General features: G+C 34.8%; 2 protein-coding genes across 6 annotated transcripts; both read right to left on the bottom strand.

Moving 5' to 3' along the window:
- Window positions 1-212: 212 nt before the first annotated feature.
- LOC18035294 (heterogeneous nuclear ribonucleoprotein Q) lies at window positions 213-5,795 on the bottom strand. 4 transcript variants are annotated; one of them, XM_024179116.1, is made up of 10 exons: window positions 5,693-5,795; window positions 5,448-5,497; window positions 3,629-4,352; window positions 3,427-3,543; window positions 3,037-3,177; window positions 2,662-2,835; window positions 2,188-2,395; window positions 1,928-2,103; window positions 851-936; window positions 213-632 (listed from the first exon to the last, which is right to left on the bottom strand). In XM_024179116.1, the coding sequence occupies exons 3-10, from the start codon at window positions 4,016-4,018 to the stop codon at window positions 485-487; spliced, it is 1,440 nt and encodes a 479-aa protein (XP_024034884.1). In that variant the 5' UTR covers window positions 4,019-4,352; window positions 5,448-5,497; window positions 5,693-5,795; the 3' UTR covers window positions 213-484. The 4 variants fall into 4 exon arrangements, with proteins under 4 accessions (XP_024034884.1, XP_024034885.1, XP_024034883.1 ...); XM_024179117.1 differs by having other exon boundaries at window positions 3,629-4,052; XM_024179115.1 differs by lacking the exon at window positions 5,693-5,795 and having other exon boundaries at window positions 5,448-5,676.
- Window positions 5,796-7,470: 1,675 nt separating this feature from the next.
- LOC18034169 (protein transport protein SEC24) lies at window positions 7,471-15,579 on the bottom strand. 2 transcript variants are annotated; one of them, XM_006424165.2, is made up of 14 exons: window positions 15,143-15,579; window positions 14,969-15,034; window positions 14,038-14,091; window positions 13,763-13,935; window positions 13,323-13,509; window positions 13,019-13,164; window positions 12,785-12,939; window positions 12,425-12,506; window positions 12,225-12,340; window positions 12,020-12,118; window positions 10,590-10,713; window positions 8,825-9,102; window positions 8,141-8,355; window positions 7,473-8,059 (listed from the first exon to the last, which is right to left on the bottom strand). In XM_006424165.2, exons 1-14 carry the CDS (start codon window positions 15,468-15,470, stop codon window positions 7,848-7,850), a joined length of 2,235 nt encoding a protein of 744 aa, XP_006424228.1. In that variant the 5' UTR covers window positions 15,471-15,579; the 3' UTR covers window positions 7,473-7,847. The 2 variants fall into 2 exon arrangements, with proteins under 2 accessions (XP_006424227.1, XP_006424228.1); XM_006424164.2 differs by having other exon boundaries at window positions 7,471-8,059; window positions 13,763-14,091.
- Window positions 15,580-15,829: the final 250 nt, after the last annotated feature.

Genomic DNA, 15,829 nt, shown 5'->3' with positions numbered 1-15,829 from the left:
GTGATAGCTATGATAAAAGGCACGTGGTTTAGGAGACAATGTAAAGTTCAATTCTCCGAAACCTATGCAATTCATTAATTGAGAAACTTAATTCAAGCCACTTTCACGTGTTCTTGGAAACTGGCTGCAAATGCAACTCAGCTACAAAGCAGTGGGCAAATTAGATGGTCTTAACGTTCAATGACAGAATAAGCTAGATTTGTACATTTGGGTTTCCGAACTGATCCTTGCATTGCACAAAGAACGATTGCATTAGCCTTCCTAATTAGTACAGATATAAATGTACCGGGAAACCAAATGACTGCATGGTATTTTAAGTACAGAGACAGTATGAAACTAGAAGACTAATACCATAACCACGTTATTAAATAATAAGATGTTGCCACAATCAGATGCCTGAAAATCTTGGGACTTTACAATGAGAACAGTAAAGGAATGCAGACACATTCCCAATATATAATTATAGGCCTTTTAAAAAAGGCTACTAGTATGGACGATATCGTTGCCCATGGCCACCATCACCGTGCCTCCCCCGGCTTGAACTGCCTCCTTTGTTGCGACTTCCACTACTACTTCTACCACTACTCCCATGATGTGCAGGCAAGCTGTGTGGTTGAGCTCCAGACTGTTGTCTACAATGAGAAAAACAGTAAGAGCTTCCGTTTAAAATGGCACAGCCTAAACAAGGTATCAGTGTCACAGCCAGCTGTAATTTTATTCATATAAAATTTAAAATTATATGTGCATACAGCCAGTAACTTCCATTTAAAAAGTTCAGTTTTCCTAATGGTGGTTTTACTATATTTTCCTAAACTACGCATTGTAGCTAAAGTGATGCAATCATGCTTACAAGACATATCCAATACGCCCATCAGGTAGAAGCATTGGCATCATTGCCATGCCAGCAGGACTTGCTCCTCTTCCATAGACCAAGGGCTGCAAGAAGTATACATATTTAACAGACAACATCAATTAAGTGTGAAGTTACAAGTGATCATTTAAATAAAGTAATGGAAATACGAATAAAGGGCAATACAGCCTCCAATTACAGACTCACAACACAGTTCTACTACCATTGTCACCACTACATTAAACAGAAAAGACCTTCTGGGATTCAATAAAGAGAACAAAGGGCAATCAGTCATCCTAGCACTGTAAAGCTTTTGACCAAGAATCACGACAGGAGTTTAAATGTATCATTATATGTATTGCATGTTAACCTTAAACGAAATTACTTAAAAGAAATAGGAAGAAAAATAAATAACTATTTCACTACTTCAATATGCACACTCAACTTTTAAAAATTTTACAACCTCAACAATAGATACTTATATTGTAGCCCATTAAAAGACTGAATTACTTGTTTATACCATAAACAACTCATAGTGTCACTGAGCATGATGGAAAAACCTAGAAATTTGAGAACATCCTACAGCACACCGTCCACTGTAATAGGCATTAAAGTTCGTAAAACAACCAATAAAAACCAATAATGATACCAAAGGAAGTGCTCAGAACAAGTGGCTACACTAAATAATTATAATTTGTAATCAATTATGTTACACAAGCTCGCTAAAATGGTTTGCAAACTATTACTTTTTAACGCACACCAGCATTGTCTAGGAGTGCCCACAGCTATGAAGCTGCTAATGTACCAAAGAAGAAAATTATTTCAGCAAGAGGAAATCAATCCCAGAAAGCCATTAGTCACTATTTCACAATTATCCCAACTCTTTTCAAATCTCAATGAAAAAGCACACAAGATAAGAAATATTTGACAAAACCATGGCCTAAGTACAAAGCAACTAGCAATAAACATGAATTGATTGATTCTCATGCAATGAAAGGCTCTAAATGCAAATATTACACAAAGCAAAGTTTTGACTCAGAACTGAAGAAGCACCTAAACACACACACATCTTCTCACCTGGGCAAAGGCTGCAGCTCCAAACCCTGCACCTAGAGCACCATAGGTGCCCCCAGCTAAACCATAACCAATATGAGGTGGATAATTTTGAAGTAAACTGGGCTTCTCGGAAACTGACCCTCCAGCTGACTTCTGATCTGCCTGTGGCTTTGCAAGAGAACACTCCAAAGCTTGGCCTGACCATCAGGGCAAACCAGTCAAAATTACTGATAGTTTTTAGAACATAAATGATGCCAATAAGATTACAAGCTAATGATCACCATCAAGTTCATATTTTTCAGTGTTCTTCAGTGCCTTCATGGCACTAGACCTCTCTGCAAAATGTACAAAACCAATCCTATTCTTTTCCTGTCCAGGCTTTGCTGGTGGGACAACCACTTTTGTGATTCTCCCATGGTGCTCAAAGAGCTTCTTTAACTGGTCTTGGGTAACATTCCTTGGTAAATTCTTCACGTAAACTGCCTTAACCTGTATAAGATAGCTTCAAGTAAAACTGACAATATTCATACTTCATAAAGCAAGGAATGTCAGAAAAAAATTTGCAACAAAAGGCAATAACTTATGTCCCAAGGTCTTTAAAAGAAATGGGAGAGGTCATGATGCTTCACCAACATAGAATACCAGCTTAAAAAGTTAAAAGATAAATAATGGTTCATGTAACATAACATAACTGCTGTAATCTGATGAAAAGGCCAATCTCCCGATGAAACAAAAAATAAATAAATAAACAAGACCTGAGAAGCACCAGAAGAATCGACATTTCGAGGGTCAGCCCAGCTCACGGTTGGAGCATTAGTGCCTAATTTGAAATTTGGGTTAGTCATCTTCTGCCTTGAATATTCAGCACATTTATGGTTATGGTACTCAATGAAGGCAAAACCCCTGTTGTTGCTCGAGTTCTTCATATCCTGTCACCAGTCAAAAGAATTGACAATGAGCGAATACGCTTAAATCTATTAAAAAAATAACTAAAAACCTCAAGCAGTGGCATAAGTTTAATCTTTTAAGGGAATTACTAGTCAGTCAGATCACAAGAAAGAAAAGACGTCAATAAAAAATCTCAAACATATAAACAACCAAAGTTGAAAGTGGCCCAACATAACACCAACCTTCACTAGTTCCACACCAGTTACTCCAGGTCCAACTTCTGACACAACCTTTTGCAGATCTTCTGATCCCCAGTTTCTAGGAATATTACCAATGAACAACCGATACTTTGCTTGAGATGTAGAACATCGTATTTTTTTACCCTGAGAGATGGAGAGAATACAGGAAGGTGTTTAAAAACTACAACAAACTACCAAGTACTTCTTAAAGACACAGATATTGAAGACAAATGAAGAGAAATAAAGTGAAAGACCAAGAGAAGAAAGAACTATAAACATATTGTCTTCTATATTTTCAAGATAAGAATACACCACTTTTCTTACAAGTCAAATCATCACATAAAGTCAGGTAGAGACTGGACAATATAGGTCTGACAAACAAGGTTAAATTACCTTAAATTCGGTATTGTTTAGCTTATCAATAGCTTTGGAGGCCAATTCCACATTTCTAAAGGTCACAAATGCAAATCCCTTGTTCTCACTCGAATCTTTGCCTTTCATAATTCTGACCTGTTGTCATAGATGAAATACGATTAGTTCAAGTATTGACAAAGAGCAGAAAACAGGGTACTTTCTATACAAAGATAAATATTACCTCAGTAACTTCTCCAATGGACTGACAAAAATCCCTCAAGTCGTGCTCAGAAGCATCATGAGGAATGCCACCAATGTACACTTCAGAACCATGGGGAGGGAGAGCAAGAAGTTCAGCATGTTTTTTCTTCTCATCCTCATCTTCAATTTGCATATCACCACTTTTCCGAGTATCAGCATCCTCCTCCTCCTCTTCCACTTCTTCTTCCACCTCCTCTTCTATTACTTCCTCTTCTTCTTCTTCCTCTACTTCTTCATACTCATATTCTTCTTCCATTGTCTCTTCAGGATCATTGTCTTCATCAAAATCAACCTTCTCATCAGACCCAACTGGCTTTTCAAGTTCCACTGGCTCAGCAGCAGCAGATGCACTTTCCATTTCCCTTGGCATTCTATGTATCTAAGTATACAAGCTTGCAAGGCAACTGTGAAGAAGGTACAGAGGCCAGAAGAATTCATGGGAAGAAATATAGACATATTGAAAGGAGGCAACAATATGAATGGCCAAAAGGAGTTGCAGAGCATGAATCTCAACTGAAACGTGTCATTATATAAGTTTCAAGGGTGTTGCAATGTGAAAGAAATTTGTACTAAAGGAATAATGTTAACATTAGTAGTAGTTGTAAATGAGACAGGCAAAAGAGATATCTGAGTGATAATTATGAGGCTTATGAAGGTGGTGCAAAATATCAAGAAATCAATTTGTTGAAAACAGAACAAGAGTGCTGCCAAAAACAAGAGATATTGGCAAGTTAAGCTTTAATCAGCTTCATTCCAAGGGGTAAATATAACCCCTTAACAAAAGTGCGAATAACAAGGAAGTGGCATGTAAGAAATATGAAGCAAAATTAGAGATAAAAACTGAAGTATGCATACAACTATAATGTTTGAAGATAATGCAAAGGTAACGCAACAAAGACGTTTCCATGATTTTTATTATTCAATCATTATTAAAAAAAAAAAGGAATGAGACTGCGGCAACTAAAAGGAGAACCAAACCAGAACATTCTCCAATCTCACAAAAAAGAAAATATACCAGGTTCAAACTAAATGTGACAATTACTGCACCTACCCTGTAAAGGATTAATGCATGGTAACTGAGACAGGGGTTTTGGGATGGACATTTATAGGCGTGATTTGAAAATGCAGTAAACAAAATCAGAATTCAGACGATCACACTTGCTAGTTCCATAAACATAATCCAGACTTGCTAGTCATTAATAATCCAGACTCTTCAACCAACGACACACAAGAGATTCAATAAACAGAATATGTTCAATACCCCTATTAACAATGTAATAAATGAAGAATTTCCTATAACTAAAAAACACACATATATTATCATGAACCGGGTAAAGGATTGCAATACTGAATACTCATTAGAATCATCCATCATCAAGCTATGATGTAAATTAACTTAAACGATGAACCCATAAGCTTTACGATGCTATCAAGGCGTTGCAACACGCATCCACTTAAATTTATCTGTATTCTTTTGCCTTCCTAACAGTTTTATTTGCTACTGCATTTAAAATCTGGAGCAATTCTCTAGCTAAAAAAAAAAGTAAATTTTAATATTAGGGATGGGTTGACTCTACAATGAACAGCCTCCAAACGGTTTATTTCTTACTCACTTCAACTTTTACAATTTACTACTCCAATCCTCACTTATAAATCACGCCCACTAATATTTGTTTACACCCAGATGAAATTGGACAAAACCCATATCATACCCCCAAAATAATAATAATAATAATAACAAAATAAAGAAAAATGCAAAGCCATAGCCCTAACGCGAGAGAGAGAGAGAGAGAGAGTACCGGAGAAGCTAAAGAGCGAAGATTTGCAGAGAAAGTTGACCACCGACTGACTGTCGAAACGACGATTAGTCGTGTTGCATGCGAAATAATCAAAAAAATTAAATTAAATTAAACTGAATTAAATAGCACTATCTCAGTCTAATTTGATGCAATTGTAAAGGGAACAGAACCCTAAGAGAGCGACAGTTAAATTGAATAATAATAAATTTATCATTAAAGGAATTTTGTATTCATCATTGTCTTACTTATAAAGAATACTTTTATTTAGCTCCAGTTAGTTAAATGATTGGCGATCATATAGTACAAATGACTGAATGAGACTTGAGGGTTCAATTTTCATGAAATAAAATCTTTTAAAAGAATTTAAATTTCGATGAAAGCAGTTTAATTTTTTGAGAAAATATCCACCGTCCACTTATTTTTTTCAGTTTTTTTAAAAATACATAATTTTTTTTTGTCTGAAATCCACCTAAAGTTATATTTTGTTTCATTTTTCCACTTTCGTTTAGAATCCGTTAAGAAAACTAACGAAAACTTAAAAAAATGACCATTTTACCACCCAAAACGAAAATAACAATTTCACCGTAAAAATTACCATAAATAATCAAATTAAATCTAAATATTTTTCCCATCGGTTAATAAAGAAATTAATTCCACAACCATCAAATGCATGTTTTTTTTTTTAAATATGTCTGTAATTAGAATGCTAAATTATAATAGTAGTATTAAAAATAGCCTAATCTCGCAAACCATCAATTGAATTTAAAATAAGTAGAGTTTTATTATTTATTGAGTTATAATCTCTAGTAGTTAAGATTTTTTTATACTTCATTAACGTACCAATAATGATATTTATCATTAAATCTGATTTTTTTTGGTATTTTTAAGGTGAAATTGTAATTTTTGTTTTGAGGGTAAAATGATCATTTTTTGAAGTTTCCGTTAGTTTTCTTAACGGATTCCAAACGGAAGTGGAAAAGTGAAACAAAATGTAACTTTAGGTGGATTCCAGCAAAAAAAAAAAAAAAAGAATTGTGTATTTTTAAAAAAGTTAGAAAAAACGGGTGGACGGTGGATATTTTTCCTAATTTTTTTTTTCACCAAATTTACTAGGAAAAAGGAAATTGTTTGACAAAAATATTATAATAAAGATCTTGACGCAAAGTAGATATTTAAAGGAAGTTTAGCATCTCATTACAGAATACATACACACACACACACACACACACACACATATATATATATATTTGTTCATTTCAAAAACACTTTTAATAATTCTAATTTTTTTTAAAATAATTAATTTTAACATAACTTCATTCATTTAGAGAGGAAAGGCCTAGTATAAAGTATGGTTTCTTAAGATTCAAATATTAGTTTTGAACTATACTAGTATGCGGTGCGTTATTGAAGAAAAGAAAATTCATTTAAAGCATTGCCATTTTTGCATTTAAAATTATCTTAACAATTATTTCCATAGTTATTGTAATGCATTGTCTAATGTTATATTGAGAACAATCAAAATTGTTAGGGGTAAGTGGCGGTGAAAATAAAAAATATTAGGGAGAAAGTCACAATCCCCCTCATTTAAATATCCTCATTTAAATATAAATAAATTCATCACTGGAATCGTTGCTTAATGATGATAGACTAGTGCCTTCAGCATTGTTGAAAGCACTAATTTGAGTCTTATTCGCTTTCCATAAAAATATGATATAAAAGTAGATATTTTCCCAATATCAGTAGAAACATATTAACGTGCAATGCTTATTAGACCTGTATATTGTAAATGTAAATTTCTAATAGACCCTTGGAATATAGCTCCGGATGACACAGATTTGAAAATTTAAAAAAAAAAAACACAAAGTCAACGACGAACGACGAGCTAAATTCGATCAACCTGGAATCACTTTGAACCATTTGACAAAATTACACGTCAAAACAAAATGAATGAAATGCAGTATTTCAGGATAAAAGGAAAAATTATCAAATGGTAGCTACCAACCATTCCTAATCAAACTGAATATAGAGTTTCATTCCAACACATTTTGAGGAGATTGAAAAAGAGCCTTAGAATTATTAGTACAGTCAGCTAATTAGCTGAATCTGTGCTACTTTTGTTTTACAAAATGATGAATATATGTGTTCCTAAATGTGCTCTCTGTAAAATTTGCAAGGCCGAAGAATGGTACACACTACTCCCGAAGAACCATTTCCAACTTGGATCTAACAAAATGTTTAACTTCCCAATCTAAACTGACCAGACAGTGTTGAAGTAAATTCATTTGTATAAATATTAGCCTATTTCTTTGGCTGGTTTATATGCATGTCTGATGAATGTGAAAGTTTTACTGTTTCCAGAATGGATCGCATGACTTGCCAGTTGTATCTAGCATGGGACTTCTACTTCATGTATTCCACAACACTCTGGCTGATTTCTTCAAGGAAGGAAACAAAACCCATGACACTGGTGAGGCCACTTCCGTCTACATCCTGTTCCTCGATAAGATAGTTCTCAAAAATTGTAGCATCATCCTGCCCTCCCCGGATAAATATCAGCTTAGGAGTGATACTTCTCTCTTGCTTCATTTTGTTGATTGTTGTCCGTAACAAACCTGAGAAAATGAAATTTTATACGTGAAAGAGAGGAAAATGGTATGCTTATATAAATCCTAAAGAAATGAGGGAGAACTTACAATCCTGGGGTGGAGGAAAAGGAAGTGTAGGGTCTGCTGTAGAAGAATAAAATACAATTATAGTTGTAAAAGCATCGAGCAAAAATATTGGACTGCCACTAGTGATCAATGCTGCACGACTCAGTGAGTGGCGCGGAAATGCTTGTTTATCTGGTGTCGAATACGAAGTAAGCAGCGGATAAACAGCACGCTGAAGAGAACTTGGTTCGAGTGCGCTGCATCACAAATTATAGGTAATGATTCACATGATAATGTCATCAATGAACTACAATTGTGGACGTCAAAAATATCCTCCAAAGAGACATTGTATAAAATGTGACAAATCAATAGTAACAGCCAGAATAATTGTACAAGCTTGAACAACAAATCTGTAGTTTCCTACAGAAAAGATAAGAATCAAAAATTAAAAGAAGGATAAATTAGGTCACAAAACACGCTACACATAATTGCATATGCCAAATTTTTAGATGCCTGCTGCATAATAATGAAAGAAAGGGGAATGACTAGCTGTTTTGTTAAGGACATTGTGTTTTGAAAATTCTGTCTTACTCTCAAAATTCTAAAATCCATAAATTTTCATATCCTGAACTACAGGGACAACTGAACTCATATATTTTCCTGATAATAAAAATCAACTCCTGATTGCTCAGAAAACCTTAATGTCATAATGAGAATATGAAATACCTGAAAAGACACTGCAGATAAATCCGATAATCAGGGTGAACACCTTCTTCATGGAATCGAAGAAGAGGATTTCTAAGCAATGCGAAAACTAAACGAGGTAAACGCTGTAGTTGGGGGCATTGTAGGAATTCAACATCAATCTGAGAAGTTACTGAATTTCCAATATTGTGCTGAACAAGTTTAAAAGCTTCATTGTATTGAGCAGTAAGGATTACTAGCCAATCATGAAGCAACATCCTGCCTTCACGAACTCCTTGCTCAAGAGAGGCTAATATAACCTATTTAAACAAACAGTACATTTACTGACAGTCAGAAAGCAATTTTCATTATTAAAGAAAGAAATAAACTTTCTTCGTACTCCACAGCCTTGGAGATCAGGACATGTGTGGGACTGAACCCCAGACTACTTGGTTGAATCCAAAGGTCTTTACACCACTCAATTGAACATCACTAACTTAATCATGCAACATTGACCAAAAAACTAAGAAGAAGTTATCATGATTATGTCTGGGCATTCCACCAAATCGTATTTGCTGACAATCGGCACCTGGCAAGCATAGTATTCCTTAAGGATTATTAGAGCCCGAATTAAAGGAAGATGTTTGCCACCATTCTCACTATGCCATTGTGCAAGGCTAAATGGATTTCTATTGACACCAAACCTCCCCATAAATCTTTTTCAACTCATGTCTACAATTAGATTAATGGGGGATTGCCACTTTCCCCCCTACAGTAATTAACATATACCATTTACCCCCCTTCTGTTTTTATAATGGCCAAAAACCCCCCTGACAACATAAGTTTACAATATTACCCTTATTTTTAATTACTCTTTTATTTACATTTATTATAAATTAAATAAATTACATGAATAAAAACTAAATAAAAAAATTAAGTATTAAAAACAAGAAATATATGTTTTGATATGAGCAAAAAAATTAATAATAATTTTTTTTGTAATTATTTATTTTGTGAACATTTTCTTATAATAAACATTTTGTAATATTTTAAAATTAAATGTAAAAAGTATAGGCAAAATATTTTATTATTTATCTTATAATAAATTTTTATTTGTCATTCAAATTTTCTTATTATAATTTTTTTATCATTTTATAATAATTATTTATTTTGTGAACATTTTCTTATAATAAACATTTTGTAATATTTTAAAATTAAATGTAAAAAGTATAGGCAAAATATTTTATTATTTATCTTATAATAAATTTTTATTTGTCATTCAAATTTTCTTATTATAATTTTTTTATCATTTTATAATAACTTTCTTATATATTTATTATAAGAAAATTTGCACAAAATAAATAAGTACAAGAAAAAAATTTTATTATTAATTTTTTCTCATATCAAAACATTTATTTCTTGTTTTTAATGCTTAATTTTTTATTTAGTTTATATTCATGCTATTTATTTAATTTATAATAAATATAAATAAAAGAGTAGTTGAAAATAAGGGTAATATTGTAAATTTATGCTATCATGGGGGTTTTTGACCATTATAAAAACAACAGGGGGAAAAATGGTATATGTTGATTACTGTAGGGGGGAAATTGGTAATCTCCCTAGATTAATTGATAAGACAAACACATAGATATGTAGTCAACTACCAGAATTAACAGGGTCTCGTCGGACCTTGAAAAGTTTGACAAAAGGAATATGGCACCACCTAAATCTTTTCTTTCCTCATTTTTATTCATTTATATCATTATCTTCTTTATTATTGAGAGTGATGGATGGGAGAAAAAAATACCTTATGCACAAGTACCGACAAAACAGCTTCAGGGTCAACACTGTCATAAACTTCATTAATGTTTTGAGCAGCTGCAAATTGCAATGTCCTAATCCTTAGTCGTCGTTTTAGGGAATGCTTGCCTCTGCATAAACATAATGTCAAGTTAAGACAAAAAGTTCTAAAGGGGTAGTAAAGTATGGCAAGCAAGATGTGGCCAAATGAAAACTTTGAGAAATCAATATGCAGGGTCTATTCCAGGATCTCAAAGACAATTGAACGGCCGCAGAAGCAAATCTGTGCAAACAAAAGACTCCTCTTAAACTATAGAGTATCAAAAGTTGATATTGCAAGATTGTAATGAAAAGGAGCAGAACCGTCACAATCAAAACTAATACTAGGGATGGCAATATTTTCTGGACCCGGCCCGGACCCGGATTTAATTTTATCCGGAATCCGGATGTAATTCTATGAACCCGCATATATCTGGGTCCGGATCTGGTTTTATCTGAACCCGGACCCGTATATCTTTATTTTTATATTAAGTTTTAAAACTATTTTAAGTTATAAATAGAGAAGTTAAAAAAAAAAATCATGTGCCCTAATTTGCAAATTGCAATTCACAGCCGCATCACATGTTTCCTCTTCCCTTCATCAAATCTTCATTGTCGTCACTCTCATCGCTTCGCCACCTTGTCCTTCCCAGTTGTGTTCACTATCATCATCGTCATCAGCCGCCTCTCTAGTCTTCTTTGTCGCGATTGGCAACGATTGTGATACGGGTTGAAGTTGCACGCAGATCATGGGAGGAAACGTTGGGTTAGATGCTTTGGAGATTTATTTATTATTATTATTATTTTTTTTTTTTGGGTGTCGTTGGGAGCTTTGGCTGTGTGGAATGGTAAGGCCCAAAGATTCCTTTTACACCAAAAGTTTATCTGTGTGACAACTTGCGGGTGGAGCTTAGGGAGAACCATAGGCAGATTTGGGTGTGAGCATTCATATGTCTATTGTCGTTGTGTGTTCATCTATTTGCAGTTAGAAATTCAGAGCTGTAAGAAATAATCGAAGATGATTGTTTTCCACAGCCGAAATCAAATCCGGGTTCGAAACCCGGAATCCAGAAACCCAGTTTTTTTTTCCGGGTTCAACCCGTACCGGACCCGGAGTCGAAAAAACCGGGTTTATATCCGGGTCCGGTAAAGTAAAATTGGCATCCGGGTCCGGACACGGGAAGGCCAAACCTGGACCCGCACCCGGATTTTGCCATCCCTAACTAATACTATGCGCCAGACATTTACATGCAAGGTTGACAGAGGGAGATCCTACAAACATACTCAGAATAATATATAAAAGATTGACATTCACATAAAACCGAAAAAGAAAAAATATCATAAACAAAATGAGCAGTAAACCAACTTGAGGAAAGCTTTCTATTAGATTAACCATACCTACTTACAGAACCCAATCCTTCACTTGAAAGTTCCTCAGGAGGCACAACAACTGTATATTGAAATGCAATCTGTAGCATAGGTTGTTCAGAAGTATGTCTGCATAATGAGATAACATTTAACAAACCAATTGATAACCTAAACAAATTATAGAAAGTAATAAATCGTTCTGAAGTGTATCAAGTACATCATGACATAATTGTACCTGGCAAAACCAGCGGCGTTGGCAAAATCAAAGTCATAAGCATACGTTGCATAAGAATCACAACAAATAATGTGCTGAACATTTTCATATTGTGGATCAGGGAAGAAATGCCCATACTGCAAAATGCAAATGTCATAAGCATATACCAGTACTAAACCCTGAAAAATATGATCCATAGACACACTTATAGTCTTACTTACAGAATGTCCAGGTTTGAATTCAGAAGATGTCCTCAGCCGCATTATACAATTAAAAGCATATGGTCTACTTAGCATCCGGTAGCTGCAGAAAGAACAATATTTCCAAGATTATGTTCTGGATGATAGATTATTTGAAAATGAACCATGTCTGGTCATTTCTTAAATAAGAGAGTAAAAATGAACTTACTTTGGAGTCGACATATTAATATTTTATACCATTTATGAAAGTAAGCCCTTTATTTTGCCATAATGCATTTTTAAATCTTAGCACTATCTTATTTTGAAAACTATGATCACATAATGCCATTTTAAGAGTCACTGGGATCCCAGAACGTTCCACTACGACGTTTTGGTACTTACATGTCCTGAGGTAAAGTTGAATCATCAGTACTTGAGTACAGAAACAATGAGCCTCCACTTTCAATACTAAGAAACTTCAGGGATGCCAAATCTGTATATTCATTTGTAATGGCAAATATGTCTACACAAACACCTGCTTGAACAGCGACAGCAGCCTGTGAAATAAATGTTAATGCTACAGTTCAAAAACCACATGACCATTGTTCAAGTAAACAAAATCCAAATCCAACTGACCAGATCTTTATAAAATGGTGTCTGTTCAGGAAGTAGAGCACGGTCTGCATCCTCTCCTTTACTAGCATACTGTTCACCATACCTTCGTGTATCCAGTTGCCCAGCTCCATGATCAGGAGGACCAGATAGAAAAGCAAACACTCTGGCTGCATTCATGTTCAATGGAGACGAATATGTTTATCATATCTTAGAAAGAACAAGATCAAAAGAGCAAGGCAAAATCATGTGTTTCAAAGCAGGGTCTTCAGGAACATAATCCAAGCTTGATAATGAGTGACAGGAGCTTCAAAACTCTGTCACCTACCTAGTGCAAATGTGTTTCCATATTCTGATCCAAGGTAATTGAAAAGGGATTCCATTGCCAGACCAAAACCTCGCCCACCCATTAAGACACCATCTAGTCCTTGAGCTGCTCCAGCAGTTCTCTCCCATGAAGTTGTTGGCCTCAGTGTTTCAAGCGCAGATGTGATATTTTCCTTAAAAGTTTCCACCTGCAGCAAATGTTCTGAGCTTAGGACTGCACTGATGAAAAATCACATGGCATGAGTGTGGTTTCAGTTAATAACAGGGGTCCAGACAATCAAAACACTGGATAATAAAGAAGACTAGTCAACTATTCCTCATCTTGGGCACATGGGCTCAGCAAAAGACCCTTTAGCCATTTAGCTCTAATTGAGCAATGGCCACGGCAATGTGAACAAACACAAGGGAGAAAGGATGGAGAGATATCCCTAACTAACATACTGGAGCCAAAAATTGTGACAAAGGCATGACATCTTCAAGCTCAAGTGAGAGGGTGTCCTCTGTATCTGAGGGAATAAAGACATTCTTTACAACTGGAATAGCCCCTTGAACATCATACAGTCCTATTTTATGGCTGAAAGTTGCAAGCCCAAAGAGCGCACCAGACGGAACAGCTGCAAAAGAGGGAAAAAAAATGAAAGAAAAGTCCACGCTTCTAAGGCAAAGCTCATACAGAAGAGAGATCAGAATATCATTTTGAATCAGCAATTGCAAACCTTCTAAAGCTGCCTGCAGTGCACTTCTAGTGAGTTCTAAAAATTCTTCTGAAGCTGCAGATAAATACAAGATCATTAAAATATTATATGCGAACACAATGTTACACATGCACACTAAAAAAAGTAAACATATGTTACTGTTCTAACAAAAAAGAATAATCATATTTTAAATGAAGTATAAGCTCCAAGTAAAGTATGTAAAGTGAGAATCAATCACCACGATTTCTAATTAAAAGTTACGTTATTAAATCAGATTTATCAAGTAAAAGATCAACACTGTCATTTCTTATTAAGTTTATCATGAATTGTTATGTGAACGAGCTCAATATTCATATTCATTCTATGTTATTTGGCATAATTTTTTCCCCATATTATCAAGAGTATCAAAAATACATACTAGTCATTATCATGTTGTTCATGATAAAGAGCTTAGGCTAGGCTAGATATAATTAAGCGCAAAAGGAGAGGCAACAATGAGTAGCATCATCAACATAAAATTAACATAAGAAGAAAAAAAATGCAAATTACAAAGGAACGAGGATCCCTAATCAAACTGAATTCCAATTGATATCAGCTGCAAACAATTAATACATTCTCACTATGATTTTATCAATGAAATTGTAATACATAGAAATCTTCCAATGCAGAGCAATTTACTGCTACTTATGAAATTCACATTCCATACATGTTTCTACAATTTAAAAAAACCTAACAATACCTTTCATTCGAACATATACTAGCAACAGAAATAGTAAAAACAAATCTAAGAAACACAAGGAGATCCAAGATTCAGCTTCTATTAAGTCAAAATTACTTTCAGTTCAAACAATTAGCATCATAATGTTCATCTAATTGACTCAAGTAACTGAATGAGTAAAACTATAAAGATGATTATATAATAACAGTAAAAAAGCAATTAACAAAATCTTACATGACAAATCAACAGCAGCAACATAAACCGGACGCGCTTGCATCGTCTCTTCCTCAGAACCCTCCACTGAAACGCAGCGCAGCAACATTATGAAAAAAAAAAAAAAAAGGAAGAAACGAAAACAAACAAAATTCTAATAAACAAAGGTTTCAATTTTTTTCAGAAAAGAATTACAGGGCAAGTCAAGATCGATGAAAGAGGAGATCATCTCGGCGCAGGACTGAGGATGGGTGTATCTGGCAATGGCCTGAGAAGAGAGGCCGTTGAGGGACCCACAGAGAGAGCAAGTCCAGGCCCATTGCTCCAATTCACAGTACGTGTTGAAGTATGCGTAACAGTTCTCGCAACGAGGAAGCATATGACCGTCGGATCCGTAGACCGGAGCTGCGCCGTTCTCGTCCTTCGTCGCGAACGGCGTCACCGTCACGCCCCATGGCAGACCCGAAGCTTCTTGCGCGTCCGGGTCGGATGGAAACCGTGACACCGTGGCTCGAACCGCCATGGTTCTGAAATTTCTTTTTAGTTTTCTGGGGAAACAAACAGGACTGTGGAATAGTGGGGGAGTAAGGTGGGAGCTTACGAAGTTTCGTTGCGCAGAGGCACGTAGGACTAACCAGTAGAACTGCGCCACATCGGAAATGTAGACTGCTGACTTATATATTCCGTATTCTTTTTTCTTTTTTGAAGAAAATTAATATTAAAGATTTTTTGGAATTATAATATATTACAAATTAGAAATTTACTAAAGATTAATCCATTTAATTATAATAGAAGAGTTAATCGAGCATAGCTAAAAAATATATGTATTGATTGAGCATAGTGAAGATTTGTCTTAGGTTGCATATGTTTTTTTTATATAAA

This window comes from Citrus clementina, unplaced genomic scaffold, assembly GCF_000493195.1.
Source record: "Citrus clementina cultivar Clemenules unplaced genomic scaffold, Citrus_clementina_v1.0 scaffold_8, whole genome shotgun sequence".
NCBI classification, from domain to species: domain Eukaryota; kingdom Viridiplantae; phylum Streptophyta; class Magnoliopsida; order Sapindales; family Rutaceae; genus Citrus; species Citrus x clementina.
This window is presented reverse-complemented; position numbering and strand designations above follow the sequence as displayed.

What these genes read in the sequence shown, in the direction of transcription:
- LOC18035294 (XM_024179116.1), bottom strand. Translation starts at nt 4,018, where the DNA reads ATGCCAAGGGAAATGGAAAGTGCATCTGCTGCTGCTGAGCCAGTGGAA. An exon ending in CCATTGGAGAAGTTACTGAG is followed by an intron (nt 3,544 to 3,628) that starts GTAATATTTATC and finishes CTATGACAACAG; the next exon opens with GTCAGAATTATGAAAGGCAA. An exon ending in TGAAAAATATGAACTTGATG is followed by an intron (nt 2,104 to 2,187) that starts GTGATCATTAGC and finishes CCTGATGGTCAG; the next exon opens with GCCAAGCTTTGGAGTGTTCT.
- LOC18034169 (XM_006424164.2), bottom strand. Translation starts at nt 15,470, where the DNA reads ATGGCGGTTCGAGCCACGGTGTCACGGTTTCCATCCGACCCGGACGCG. An exon ending in TGGAAACACATTTGCACTAG is followed by an intron (nt 13,165 to 13,322) that starts GTAGGTGACAGA and finishes ACATGAATGCAG; the next exon opens with CCAGAGTGTTTGCTTTTCTA. An exon ending in TCAACTTTACCTCAGGACAT is followed by an intron (nt 12,507 to 12,784) that starts GTAAGTACCAAA and finishes TTCTTTCTGCAG; the next exon opens with CTACCGGATGCTAAGTAGAC.